The 14223-nt window shown below is 38.3% G+C and overlaps 1 protein-coding gene across 6 annotated transcripts in view; it reads left to right on the forward strand.

Moving 5' to 3' along the window:
- Positions 1–13458, forward strand: part of OSBPL6 (oxysterol binding protein like 6) — a gene marked incomplete at both ends in the record, with an annotated part of 78564 nt that extends 65106 nt beyond the window's left edge. For all 6 annotated transcript variants that reach the window (XM_084228662.1, XM_084228657.1, XM_084228658.1 and 3 more), the window contains 10 exons: positions 1441–1528; positions 2055–2308; positions 2985–3122; positions 3444–3507; positions 5419–5497; positions 6022–6166; positions 8815–8959; positions 10509–10635; positions 12244–12366; positions 13350–13458. In XM_084228662.1, coding sequence (XP_084084788.1) covers positions 1441–1528; positions 2055–2308; positions 2985–3122; positions 3444–3507; positions 5419–5497; positions 6022–6166; positions 8815–8959; positions 10509–10635; positions 12244–12366; positions 13350–13458 — 1272 coding nt within the window. The remainder of the gene's footprint in view (positions 1–1440; positions 1529–2054; positions 2309–2984; positions 3123–3443; positions 3508–5418; positions 5498–6021; positions 6167–8814; positions 8960–10508; positions 10636–12243; positions 12367–13349) is intronic.
- Between the last annotated feature and the right edge of the window lie 765 nt (positions 13459–14223).

A 14223-nucleotide genomic window follows, 5' to 3' on the forward strand; every position in this document is an offset into this window, starting at 1 on the left:
CCCTAAAATACAAGAACTCTTCTCAACTCTCATTTGTTGTCTTTGTGTCATAACTGTATAGTGAACACATTGCCATTGCAAATAAAGATTGTTAAAGTGGAAATGTACTCAGAACTCTATAAAACGTGTCAATTGATCTATTTTTAGTATGTAAAGATGGATTGTCATTATGTTTGTATATGTGTTTTGAAATTGAGGGGAATCACCAAATAACTGATTGTTAAAAGTGGTTTCCTTTAAGTGATGGGATTAAGGGTGATTTTCATATCACCTGCCAGCAGATCATTTCTAACTTTTTACAACAGGAATACTTTATTTCATGTTCAGAAAAATATATAGAATGCTATTTTCCCTTTTAAAGAAAGTGGATAGATGTCCACAACTTTCTTGCCTGCAGGGGAGACATTGGTTTTCCCCATTCCTCTGAATGGCTCTACCGTACTCCTTTGTTTTCTCATCTGCTCCATTTCTAACTCCTCTTAGTACAAGTCTTGCCCCTGAATTTTATTTTCACACCAATTTTGGTTTCACATTTTTTTTCACACTTAATCTTTGATTTCTCCTTGCTCCTGAGTCTTCCTCCCCCCATCTCCAGATAAGGTGCCAGATTCTATTTATTATACATCAGACAAGGCTCTTACATGGCGCTTTACCTCCATATCCTCACATGGCCATCTTAATCAAAGCTGTCAGGGTATTTCTTATCCAGATTTAATTAATATCTGATTATCTCACTTTCCTGGGGAAGCTGCCAAGTATCTTCCTAAAAACTCAACCTGATCCCTTGCATATAAAATTCATAGGATTATATGTGAAACCTTTATGTTGATGTGAAAAGCTTTTCAGTCAGACCCTCTCTTTGTGTGCCCCACCTTTGTCACACTTACTGCACAGGTAAGTCCTACTGCAGTCAAGGGACTTACATTTGTGTTATGGTGGCACATTTGGTTTGTGCATCATGTTCTCATTGCATAAGCAAAAGAAGATTAAGTCCCTTCACATTCTTATCATTCCTAGAAGAAATGGTTCTTGAGTGGCCCTTGCTAGTGCACACTTTCCTTCCTGTTTTCCTTCCCCTCTGGTGACTGGGCAACTCTTACTTTCTCCAACACCCAGTTCAAATATTATTTACTCTGGGCACCCTTAATGTACATTCCTACTGCATCACACTGAATTATTTCTGGTTATATATTGGCCTCCCCCAACCTCCCTCTCCAACTATGACTTGGAGCTGCTGAAAGACGGGCTGCTTTCTAGCCGTCTGTGTTCTGGTTTGCGGAAGGCCCTCAAGAGTTCGTAGCACGTATGTCAAACACATTTCCCCCTGTGAGCACTGCTTCTCATTTGGGCAACATCTTGTTGTTTTTAACCATTTGTTTTTCTTCCCCTCTGACAACCAAGCAATAGTTCTGATCCTTTGTATGTTCTTCTCTTCTTTAGGCGTCAGATGACGAGTCTTACATCAGCGACGTGAGTGATAATATTTCTGAAGACAACACCAGTGTTGCAGACAACATTTCTCGGCAAAGTATGTGTTTCCAGGTTGTTCTCTGTACATGCCAAATTATGAAACTAAATCTTGTCTTGTAATCACTGAACAGCCACCTGCCCCCCACCCCCAGCCCTCTCCACTGATTGTTCTTTTGCAGCTGATTGTTCAGTAAATTTTTATTTGCATAATCTGTTGAGGTAAGTGATTGAAAACTCTATTAGTTAGATGATTGAGTGAAAAGATTGTACTTACTATTCTAATGAAAATTCAAATCCTTCTTATTAAATATATGGACATATTTTTATTTGACTTATCTTTTGAGTAATATTTGAGTATAGTTATAGCTTATGTTTAAAAAAAAACTATATATGCTTGTTTTGTTCATTTGTTAGCAATCTTGTATGAAAATAATTCTGTTCACCCCTGAGAGTAGAATGAAGACCTAAGAAATGTATCACAATCAGATTATTTGAAATGAGAAGTTATTTCACTTCCAGGTTTTATGAAATAAGAAAAGCCAAGGTCTCTTTCATGGTGATTCTTGTTTTTCTCCCTCTTTCAGTCTTGAATGGGGAACTGACAGGAGGGGCCTTCCGAAATGGACGTCGAACATGCCTACCAGCCCCCTGTCCTGATACCAGTAATATTAACTTGTGGAATATCTTGAGGAACAACATTGGTAAAGACCTATCTAAAGTCTCTATGCCTGTGGAGCTGAACGAGCCACTCAACACTCTGCAACATCTCTGTGAGGAAATTGAATACAGTGAGCTCCTGGACAAGGCTTCAGAAACTGATGATCCCTACGAACGCATGGTAATAAAGGACAGAGTAGTGCCCTTGGATTTGTCAGCCCTGGGCGTGGGCTAAGCCAGGATCCATTATGATAGCATATTGGTTTGTGCATAGTATTCTCACTGCGTAGGTGAGAAGAATCAGTCCTTCTGCGTAAATCAGGCAGGGCCAAAAAGGTCCAGATACCTCTATTAAAAAATACAAACTTGGTGGCTTACCCTGGTTTCTGAAGTTAGGAAGGAAAGGTATCCAGGTGATATCTTATGGAGTTAGACATTCCTTAAGTAACCCTCTGTGTTTGTGCATAGCCCTGCCCTCTTTTCCATGTGACTGTGGGACACTCGACCCCTGAAAAGCACCGGCAGCCACAACTCTCTTGCACATGGTGCTAAGTTTTGCAAATGGCATAATCTTTAAGTGGGGTTTCAGAACCTTTTAACCCAGTGATACTAAGGAAGTTGAATGGAGATACTAGGTCTCAGTTGCATGCTGGTTCCCACCCAGAGTTTAACCTCATTTTCCCTTATTTTTTTTTTTTCTGTGGGTTTATGAAGAGTCTGTGTGAATAACAGACAATGCAGATGTCATCAATTCACACCCCCTTGTTGGGGGTGTGTGAAATCGAGAGGAATAAGGGGCAAACAGACCTGGAAGTAGTCTCTCCTATATTATTTTCCTTTCTTAAATGTTTTAACAGGTTCTTATTGCTGCATTTGCAGTTTCAGGATATTGCTCTACCTATTTCAGAGCAGGAAGTAAGCCATTCAACCCTGTCCTTGGGGAGACTTATGAATGCATTAGAGAGGACAAGGGATTTCGATTTTTCTCTGAACAGGTAAGTACCACTGCACTCATTGAAGTTTCTATGTAGTAGAAAAGCAGTTTGGTGATGAAAATAGTTTCTTGATAAACATCTTGGGGTAAGTTAGAATACCAGTTACAGGAAACTCACTAAGCTTATTTATATAATGGCCTTCTATGTTTGAAATCTTAAAAATTAAAGCTCCAGTAACTTGTTTTAAGAATAATTCACTAATAGACATGAGTGAGTTGAGTAGTTTTTTGAGGACACCCAACGTGTAGTGTAAAATAATTATCATTCATGTAGAAGTTTTAACACTGATGTCATTGCCTCCTTTTTGTGTTTAACTACCAGGTTAGCCATCATCCACCCATTTCTGCCTGTCACTGTGAATCCAAGAATTTTGTGTTCTGGCAAGGTTTGTATTTCAGTTATAACTCAAAACTCCATCTATGGACCTACGAAAAAGTTTTTAGTTTCCAAAGGTACATTGTCTTCAGTTCAGATTACACCTTTAGAAGTCAGATGATATTGGTAATTGGCATGGAGTTCAGTGTGAGAAATTATATCTCCCGGTTTAAATATGTATGGTAAAGCCATACATGCTTTTTAAATACAATAAGAAATAAATATCAAGCCATGCCATCTAGGAGATGAGATGCAAAGCCTTCAGGGCAGCAAAAGTAGGTTAGCACTTAACCTGTTTGTGCTTCATTGTTTGCATCTGTAAATAGAGATTGTAGCTGTAACCTTCTTGCTTCTTAAAGGTGAGCAATGAGCTCTTGATCCCGAAGGCCCTTCTATGGCATACCACTTATGGTTAGTTTCCTTGTGGTGATTTGGTCTTTAACTCATTGAAGCTCAGAGAATTAAATCTGAGTCTCCACTTCATCAGTGTCTATTGTTCAGCCACAGTATTACAAACTTGTCTAAAATAAAAAGGTCCTGTACCTCTCTAGAAAGAAAAAAAAATACATCTGTAAAGTGGACCATTAAGTAGAAATAGTTCTTCTATTTCATTTGGAAGGTGTTTCATTGCTCACATAGTGACTGTTCTCAACCTAGAAATACACACAATAGAGCATTGTAACTGCAATTTTACAAAATAAGAAAATGAATCATTTCTTGGTTATGACACAGAATCAGAAATTTTGTGGAGATAGGACTAAACTCCCTTAATTCATCCAAATGTGATCCTGGCAATTATTACAAAAACACAGGTAAATCTGAGTTTCCACAAGTATAAGATGAAGCCCATCATGTGAGTTGAGGTGCTGGGCCTTATCTTAACAACTGTATAAGAACATGTTCATTAAGTTAATCACCCCTTCTCATAAATTTTGTCTGCTTTAGAGATTTTTTTTTAATGGTCTTCTAAATGCTATCATTCTTTGAATAAATATGTGTATATAAATGATGGTATTGCCATATACTTATTATCCTATATACCTCATTTTTTGTGTGTATATATATATATATATATATATATATATCTTCCACCATCTAGCTAAAATTTAGAACATTTATCTAGACATTAAAGCACAGTAGAGTATATTTGTATGTGAAAATGAACTATACACAGACATATTACTTCAGGCTTTTCCCATTTGAGACTTAGCAACTATTCCTCCATCTTGTGTATAACCGCCATCTTAGTATTTCAAGTTTTGCTTACTCAAGACTAAATAGCCTGCATTCCAAAGAGGGTTTATGACCCCCACTCCACTCTGGTCTTATCTCAGATGACCAGCCACAGCGGAGCCGAGTAATGGGTCTAACTGGCCATAAAATAGAACCGAGCAATGCAGGCCACTAATGGGGTCAAACTAGCCATAAAATAACTGTGTACCCACCGTTGTTAATGAATGCACCTGTGTAATCAATGAATGATGTGCCTATGTAACTAATGAATGATTGCCAACATGATTTAATTTTTAGAAATCTACTTGTACGCCTATATAAGATCCCTGTTCCCTTTGTTCAGGGCTCCCGACCTCTGCCGTTACATCGGTGCGTGTCGAGGGCCCGGTCTCGAGCCCGTAATAAACTCCTTTGTGTTCTCACAGCGGTTGTCTGTGTGTCCTTGGGGGCTGCACTGGTCGATGCTGGGCACAACAGTTTTTTTTTTTAATTGAAAATAAATATGCAGCATATATTAAGGAGAAAGTTGCATGGAAAATATTTTTTCAGGTTAAATCAATAATGTAGAATCAATTGTGATCACAAAAGTTCATTGTGAGATGTAAAGTATAATACAAAAATTAGTTTTTATAGAACAAATGATTAGATATGGAGTATATGATTCTAGACTCCCACCTATGTCATTTAGATATCAGATGGAAAAACAAGTTCTGGGGGAAGTCGATGGAAATCCTGCCTGTTGGGACACTGAATGTCATGCTTCCAAGGTAGGTTACTTGCATCTTATCTCTTATCTGCTTTTCTAAATCAGAAATGAATATTTGAAACTCTAGAAGGTGCCTATGGCCATTTCCCTGTCTGACCAGAGCTTCTCTTAACTTCACTAATGTTCTGAGAATGGATCCCAACCAAAGCCAGGAGACCTTTAGCAGATGCCTCACAGCTCCCTACCTCTGTCTTCACAGCCTCTGTTCATCAGTCAACCCCAGGCACCGACCTCTTCTAGTCACTACACTGGCTTCCATTTTATATGAAAGGCTCTCTTTTTTAGACTCTTCTTTTCCATACAATTATAAGTGGTAGCACCTGAGCCATAGAAAACAGTGAAATGTCCCTTAAATGAATGAATCATGTAATAAGTATTCCTGACTACCTAGAAACTTTCAACAAGGAAATGAGAGGGAAATGAGGGGAAAGGAAGCTTTGGCCAAAAAAAAGTTCTCATTAGTAGCAATAGTAGTGTTTGTGACATTCCTTTGTTGTTTTTAATTAATATTGTATTCTTCACCAGGTATGGAGATTGCTATGTGTGGAATAAAGTAACCACGTGCATACACAACATTCTCAGTGGGAGGAGATGGATAGAGCATTATGGAGAAATAACCATTAGAAATACTAAAAGCAGTGTTTGCATTTGCAAACTCACATTTGTCAAGGTAAATAATATCTTACAACAGTAAAGGAAAAATAGTATAAGGTGTTCCCAGGGAAAATTAAAACAATTACTATAAACAATAGTAAGTCTGTCCTGTATTATTGGTCCTTAAGGACATTTTAGATAAGAAAGCAGAACCAACTGATGGAGTCAGACGGGCTTCTGAACTTGTAAAGTTAAAAAAAGGCAACATCTCATAACAGAAAAAAATTGTTTTTAAAGAATATTCTTTATTAGCAGCTAGCCAGTTCATTAAGGAAAATTCCAGAAAACACTTCTTGTCTAAGTTTTCTGAGCTATGTTTCTAGTTCTGCTTGATTAGAACATAAGCAACTGATCTTATTTTAGGGAACTAATTATAGTTGTCATATTCTGGGAATGCAAGGATGACATCTAGTACTCACTATATGTTTATCCAACTCTCATTTCAACAAAAAGCATTATCTTTCTAATAAGAAAAGATGTCAGGATAGAAATATCTACAAACCGCCATTATCCTTCAGTCTCTCTGATCTGAAGTGGAACATGTGGTAAGTTGTCAATAGGTTCTTGAAAACTGCAATTTTAAGCAAGATGATATAGAATAAAACCAGTTTTAGCAGAGTCTAATAAATACAAGTAAGAATTAAGTGCTCTGACACACTTCTGGTCATAAAAGCATCACCAAACTTCTAGGTAAAAACCCAAAAATACTTTTAATATTAAACATAAATTGTGTTGACTCACTTTTCTTTCAGCCCACTTTTTCGAGTTCAGGGTCAGGGTGACTAGAACTTATCCTGGCAGCTTAGGGCCCATTGCCAGAATAAGCCTCCCATCACAGGGCACACTCGTACACACACCCACTGGGACCATCGAGACCTGCCAGTGGACCTCACATGCACATCTTTGGAATGTGGGAGGAAACAGACATAGCCAGAGAAAACTCCACACAGACATGGGAAGAACCTGTGAACTCCATTTAGACTGTGGCCATGGCCAGGAATCAATTTATTTTTATCTTCTTCGTGTTATAACAAGACAATGCTGAACAACATGACGTTATTTGAGGACTTGAGTACACTCTCACCTCCATGTTTACTTAGGGGTGGTATAGAAGTCATCATGGTATTGAACTCTACCCATTCCCTTTATCGTTTTTCTTCTGGCCTTATTCTAATATGGCATAAATGAGTAACATATTGGTCTTAAAACTCAAAATTTTCTCTTCTTAGTCAAACCCTCCTAACTCATATTGGAAGGTCATGTTCATTGTTTTGTTTTGTTTTTTTAAGATTTATTTTATTTATGCATCCAAGAACTGGGGTATAGGCCAGAAGTTTAGGGGTTGAGAGGATTCACCAGAGACACAGTGGGGAGCAGAGAAGGATGATCTACTGAAATACACTGCTGAAGAGAGCAGCAGGCAAGACAGAAGAGGTTTGCTGCACTATGTGGGTTAGCTCCCTGGGGATGGAAGCTGGGGATGGAACTCAGACGTCAGTGGCTGCTGATAGCTTCATACTGCTGAGACTCAACCCCTTTGCACCACCAGGGAGGCCCAAGTTTTAATTGAATATTTTACCTATAGATTCTTTTCTTTTCCTTTTTTTCTTATGGACTTATTAGGGTAACTCAGAATTGAAGAGCCAGGATTATTATTTGCTTGGACTATGTAATGATAGTAAATGTGTACATTTAGTTTTATAGGCCATGAGGTGTGCTCCTAACATTTGCAGAGCTCAGGGCAAGGGTAAAAACAGACATCCCCATATCATATATGTAAATATTTAAGATCTATAAATCAGGCATAAAAACCATCAAATAAAATATTCTGTCCTTTCGCCTTGAACAAATATATCTTTTATAACAAAACCATCAAGGCCTGGAAACCTGGAATGCAGGAGAATCAGTCCTGGCCCACAGCCTGCCACCTTCTTTCCATCACCAGCTCTGTCCTGCACTTCGATGGGCCTCACACACACTAACCTAGCCAGTCCAGCCCACATGTCCAACCTCCTGCCACAGTGACCTCAGCCGGCCACCTTGAGCTTAAATATGAGTGCGCTGGCCTGTCCTTGGGTGGACAAATCTAAGGACAAGGCCTGTGTGGGCTGTGGCATCAGCTTAGACTCACATGAACAGGGAAATCTGGGGTTTGGCCTACTTGGATTTTGGAAAGGAATGTGGAATCCAGGTACGTAAATTCCCAGACTTATCACCCCTTGGGGAGCAGCACAGCTAGAAGAGGGATCCTCATGATAAAAGCTAGCCAGTTCCAGATATTGTGAAAATTATTTCACAGACTCCTTCTAAAGGAGGACCTGTTAAACTTCACTAAAATCCATGAGTAAAGGGAAAATTTGAGACAGGAAGATCTGAGGAAGAAATGACTAGCCTATAAATTAATTGTGGATTATTAAAATAGAAACCAAACCTTTTCTGGGTTATACTTCCATGCTAGAACAGGCCTAAAGAGCCTCCCTTTCTTATCAGTTAAGCCGACAAGCACTTAGAAAGCCAACAGTCCACCTATTAAACATTTTGAGACAGATTACTAGATAGGATTTGAATGAGAAACTTCAGAGTCAAGAAAATTTTCCACATGGAAATGATCATGATTGATATTATTAGAGATCAGGTGTTTTAATTGGAATTTGGTTGTTTCAGGTGAATTATTGGAATTCTAATGTGAATGAAGTCCAGGGAGTCGTAATAGATCAGGAGGGGAAGGTGGTGCACCGGTTGTTTGGGAAGTGGCATGAAGGGCTCTACTGTGGCGTGGCTCCCTCTGCAAAGTGCATCTGGAGACCAGGTGAGACCAGCATGAGTGTCGGGCTTTGGAGGACATGGCAAGTGGCAGAGAGAAGGGACTGTCGTGTGGGTGTGCATATACTTCATGAAGAATGTTTATATAAAGTCAGAAGGAAAGAGAGAAATACCAGATGATTTTACTTATATGTGGAATATAGAGAAACTGAATGAAGGGTCAGGAAAAAGACAAAACTTGCAAGCTGACCACAGATCTGAAGCATACAGCAGGTCAGGGAAGGAAGAGGGGTCAAAACAGAAGATGGAAGAGTACAAGGGACTATAGTGATGGTTCACCGGTGCTGTGATGGTGGGAGAACTACAGGGATGTGGGAAGAAATCAAGTACTGTCCAAAAATTAACAGTTATGTAAGAAAATTATTTGAAAAAATTTTGATGTACTGCTAAAAAAAGGAATGTATTATTTAATATTGAAATTGAAAACAAGGATACTTGAAGCACTTAAAGTAAGTTATATTTATACTTAACATGTATGTTATGTAAAGTCCCAATATTTGATCTCTGATAATATGGAGTTGTAAATTTTAGGCCAAATCTCAGACATGACATCAGAAATTGAACTTCATGTAAAATGACTGTAAATGTAATCTTTACATTTCAAAAGTTAGGTGTATTCATTAAAGAGTTTGGATAGTTGAAATATACCAACTTAAGTACTTACTCATTTATGCTCGGTTTCAGTAAACCAAGGAAAGCCTGCAAACAGCTATAATCCAAAAATTCAATATCTTAGCAGAAAAAATAATCTTTTCAGTTGAGCAACAAAAGCTGCAATATGTTGACATTTAATAAAAGACACCAAGAGATTTCTGGTGATACACTAGCATGTAATTGAATATCAAGTGTAAATGAAATAAGTCTCAAATGACATTCATTTTCATTGGAATTTTGTCAGTTAATTCCTGACTTTAAATTTAGTTGTTGGTTTCCTAAGAGACCTCAGTGAGCATTTAAATTTCCTGCTAGTATAGTGGTTAGTTCATTCATTCAGCAGTTATTGGTCGAATATTTACTGACTATGCATCAGACTTTGCCCTAGGAACTTGAAATATATCAATGAGCAGAATATACAAAGATCCTGCCTTTGAGTTTTGTTTTAAAGTGCCAATAAATACTAATTTAGTTCTGCATGTTTTTCTTTTCCAAATGGAAGTAGTTTGCATTTCTGATGAAATCTTAATGTCTGTAGTTAATCACCCTGGTGTGTACTTTCTTGGTTAAATATTTGAAAGAAAAATTATGATATAGTTTAGCCAGTGAAGATTACTATGTGTATAAAATTTTACTTTAAAGTCTGGGTTTTATTAAATATATATATCTATCTGTTCTGATCATTAACATAAAGTTTCCCTTCTAGCAAAATATAACCAATTTAATTCACTTTAAAATTCATAACCTAAAAAAATATATAAAAATTCATAATCTAATGTTCATGACTATAAATGTTAATCAGGCACCGGGGTTGAGTCAGCTTCTGTAAGTTCCCTAAGCCTTTTTTTGCTTTTAAGAGTCCTTTGTTGGCCTCATTCCAGGTTCCATGCCAACCAACTATGAGCTCTACTATGGCTTCACAAGGTTTGCGATTGAACTCAATGAGTTAGATCCTGTACTAAAAGATCTCCTTCCACCGACAGATGCTCGATTCCGACCAGATCAAAGGTGAGCGTGACAGTAGTATTTAAGATGGACACTAGATCGTGACATGGCCTTGCACATGTACTTGGGACCTTTTCACCACTATCACTTATTTATTCATTGAACCATTCATTTATTTCTCTATTGACTCAGCAGTAGTTGAGTCTTCTACACCAGGTAGAGCAGTATCCAGATAATCATAAGAATAGCTCAACAAAAAGATCCCCATAGATGTTTTTCAACAAAAAGCTTTGTCCCAGCCCCAACCCAGAATTTTCCAAATGCCTGCAAAGTCATGAATTCTCTTTCTGCTACATGCAGAATCACTTCTCACCAAGTGTTTTTACCGCTTTATTGCTATTATTCTATAACACGAAGTATCTTTTAAACTGAAAAATAAGAGGATAAATTATAGGGACACCTGGAAATGCTTGAGGTCATAACCTGGAGTTTGCCCAATATAATTTTGATCTCATACAGGGTATGAGATGGACTCATAATACAGCACTTTTCATACCTTCTGGTTCTTTTTTAAAATTATTCTTTGGGCCTCAGCAGACCTCTCCCGTTTCGCCCACTGCTCCACTCAGCAGTGTATTTCAGTAGATCCACCTGTTCTGCTCCCCATTCTGTCTCTGGTGAATCCTCTCATTCCCCATACCTCTGGCCTACACCTCAGTTCTTGTATGCATAAATAGATTAAAAAAACAAATAAAATAAAATACTGATACAGTTCTGTACCCACACTGACTATCCTTACAGAATTTATTTTACTTTTTCCAACATTATACATGCCATACAATGCCATCCAAGATGGTTTTCACTTTCCAGTGCCTTTGTGGTTTTATCTATCTTCTGCCAAACTATTCCCAGCATTGAATGTTCTACTATTTAATTCTCTTATACCCCTCCCTCTCTCTGGAACATGTAGTCTCACTGTTTGACATTCAAATTTATCAATACACAGCCTCTAAAATGCGTATCATATTGTAACCCTATACTTTATTCTACTTTGAAATTTAAATATTTGCAAATCATTGTTGGGTCTGCTTTTTCTTTCTCAATACTATTTCAATATTCGCTTTCTGAGTTTCATTTACTATTCATTTCCTTCCTATGGCATTGTGTAATGTTCCCCAGCTGTTACCTTTTCCTTTTTTCCTCAGTTTTACTCTCTCCCACAAAACAGGAAAACTCCTCCCCTCTCAGTCTGTTCTAAAAATAGGTGGAGAAGAGCCAGTTACCATCTTCCATTCGATAACATTTAACAAGTACTTTTTGAGAATATGGAAAAGGATGACTTGGGATGCCCTGCTGTGTAACCCTGGACTCTCCAGTCTTCCTGAAAATACCAAGTTGTAGACCCCAAAACCAAATCACTCTCCCCTTACCCCTAGCCTTCATTCTCATGTTTTTCATGATAACTCAGTTCACTTGCACTAAAAGTATATTCACTGATGGGCCGGCAGAGGCAGTGTAGACTGGGGCAGGGGTGAAGGGCTATTATCAGGGCAGTGCTGTTTACTCTGTTATGTTCACAGCAGCCAGAAAGTCATTTTATCCTATTGAGATTATCTTTTTCTCTGAGAAGAAGATGATGGACAAAAAGATTAATAACTGCATTCTGCTTAGATTTTTGGAAGAAGGAAATTTAGAAGCTGCAGCGGCAGAAAAGCAAAGAGTAGAAGAACTCCAGAGATCTCGAAGACGATACATGGAAGAAAACAACCTTGAACATATACCAAAATTTTTTAAGTAAGTCATTTCATTCCTATAACACATTCACATGTTGCAAATGGTTGGCATAAGCAATGAGAAACTCCAGGTAAAAAAGAAAATGAAGGCTCATTTTGAGTCCAGGGAATGTGAAGATTAGAAAAATTAAACTGATGTTGGTAACTTTGGTTTTGGCAGTGAGATACTGAATCTGATTTTGTACTTGTAAAAAAATTATAGTTGCAAAAATAAATTCCCCATAACAACTCTTTTTCTTTCGTGGAGGCAGCAAAAAGAGGTGTGTGTTCTTGCCCAGAGCACTCTTGGGCCTTAGCTACACCCTTTAGAATGGTGGAAACTTGTTCCCACTCCCTCCGTCAGAGACTGGCTGGGATCCTGTGCCCACAGAAGTCATTCCAATTTCATTAGTATTTAATTTTATTTTTGTCACCCAGATTTGGTTGTGGTGTGATTATTACAGGATTATTTGCAGGATTATGTACACAACACACAAATTAATATGCAGTTTCCAAATCATCTGCTGCCATCTTGACCAGGACAGAACAGCACAGAATAGCATTCAGATCCTTCATAGTATCTGAAGTGCAACCCTTTACATGTCAAAAGTGGGCTCTTTGCATACAGATCCTGCAGCGGTCCCTAAAGTTATTAGGGTTACTTGCTTCTCCCCAAAAGTGAAGGAGATTGATCTGGGTCTGGGGGTGAAGGCTTTAGTTGCAGTCTTTCTGCACACTACTTGGGGGCACTTTACTCCCCCTCACACCTGGAGATGATTAATTTCTGCCTGAGGTTCCTCTCCCCATGATCCTACGCACTTCCATTGCAAACATTTAACAGCAAAAATGAGTTTGTTTCTGGACTAATGAGTCAGGTCATCAAAAAGCAGATAGGACACTAACTGATTTCAAGTACAGCTTATGCATGCATTTATTTACAGGACAGTGTCCAGTTAGGTCATTTTGATATTATATGTGTTTGATATTATTTTTATGTTTTCACAGGAAAGTGATTGATGCCAATCAAAGAGAAGCCTGGGTTTCTAATGACACCTATTGGGAGCTGCGAAAGGACCCTGGGTTTAGCAAAGTAGACAGCCCTGTTCTTTGGTAAAACGAATGTAGAGCTAGCCAACATATCACGCTCTGAATGAATAAATAACTATGCACAAGTATGTTTCTTAGAGCTCCGCGTGGTTTCCGGGTCAATTAAAAACCGATCATTTGCTTTTCTATTCATCTTTATAATGGACTTTCAGAAGTGCATTAGACAAGGCCCCTGACCACTTTCGGATCCTTTCTGTTTTGCTGCAACCATATTCCTTAAAAACATCCACACCTTCCTCGAAAAGCAGAATAAAAGGAGCAGAATATAAAACCCAAAGTCTGAAGAGTTTGTAAAGAAAAAATGAACTGTAACTGGTGCTTAAAGCTGATCCAGAAAGTGTAAAGCAACATGACATAAACCACGTGTTCGGTCCTTTTTCGGGAAGCACTATCCCCTTACCGTAGGAGCTGCTGGCCACGGCAGGCGGCCAGCTCAGATCTCCAGAGTGTCTGTTAGATGTGGTGTACTTGTGCTGGCCTTGTCAAAAAAGACGTGATGCTTCTCAGAACCTGTTCCATCTGTACGCCATTGTTCATGCCTTAAGAAATGCAAAGATGTACAATAAATCATTTTGTAAATGTGTACTCATAGGTTTATGTGAAGGACAGGTCTTTTGAATCCCAGCATGATTCACTTTATAGGGTCAGAGCAATTGTGAGACTAACTTCAGTGGATTGAAAAGGTAAACAACATGCACATTATTTCAATCAGTTTACCTGGATGGGTTGCTATCTCGGACGTCCAGAGGCTAAAAGGAAAGGTGCACTAAGT

The sequence above is a fragment of the Talpa europaea genome (assembly GCF_964194135.1).
Source record: "Talpa europaea genome assembly, chromosome: 1".
Taxonomy (NCBI): Eukaryota; Metazoa; Chordata; class Mammalia; order Eulipotyphla; family Talpidae; genus Talpa; species Talpa europaea.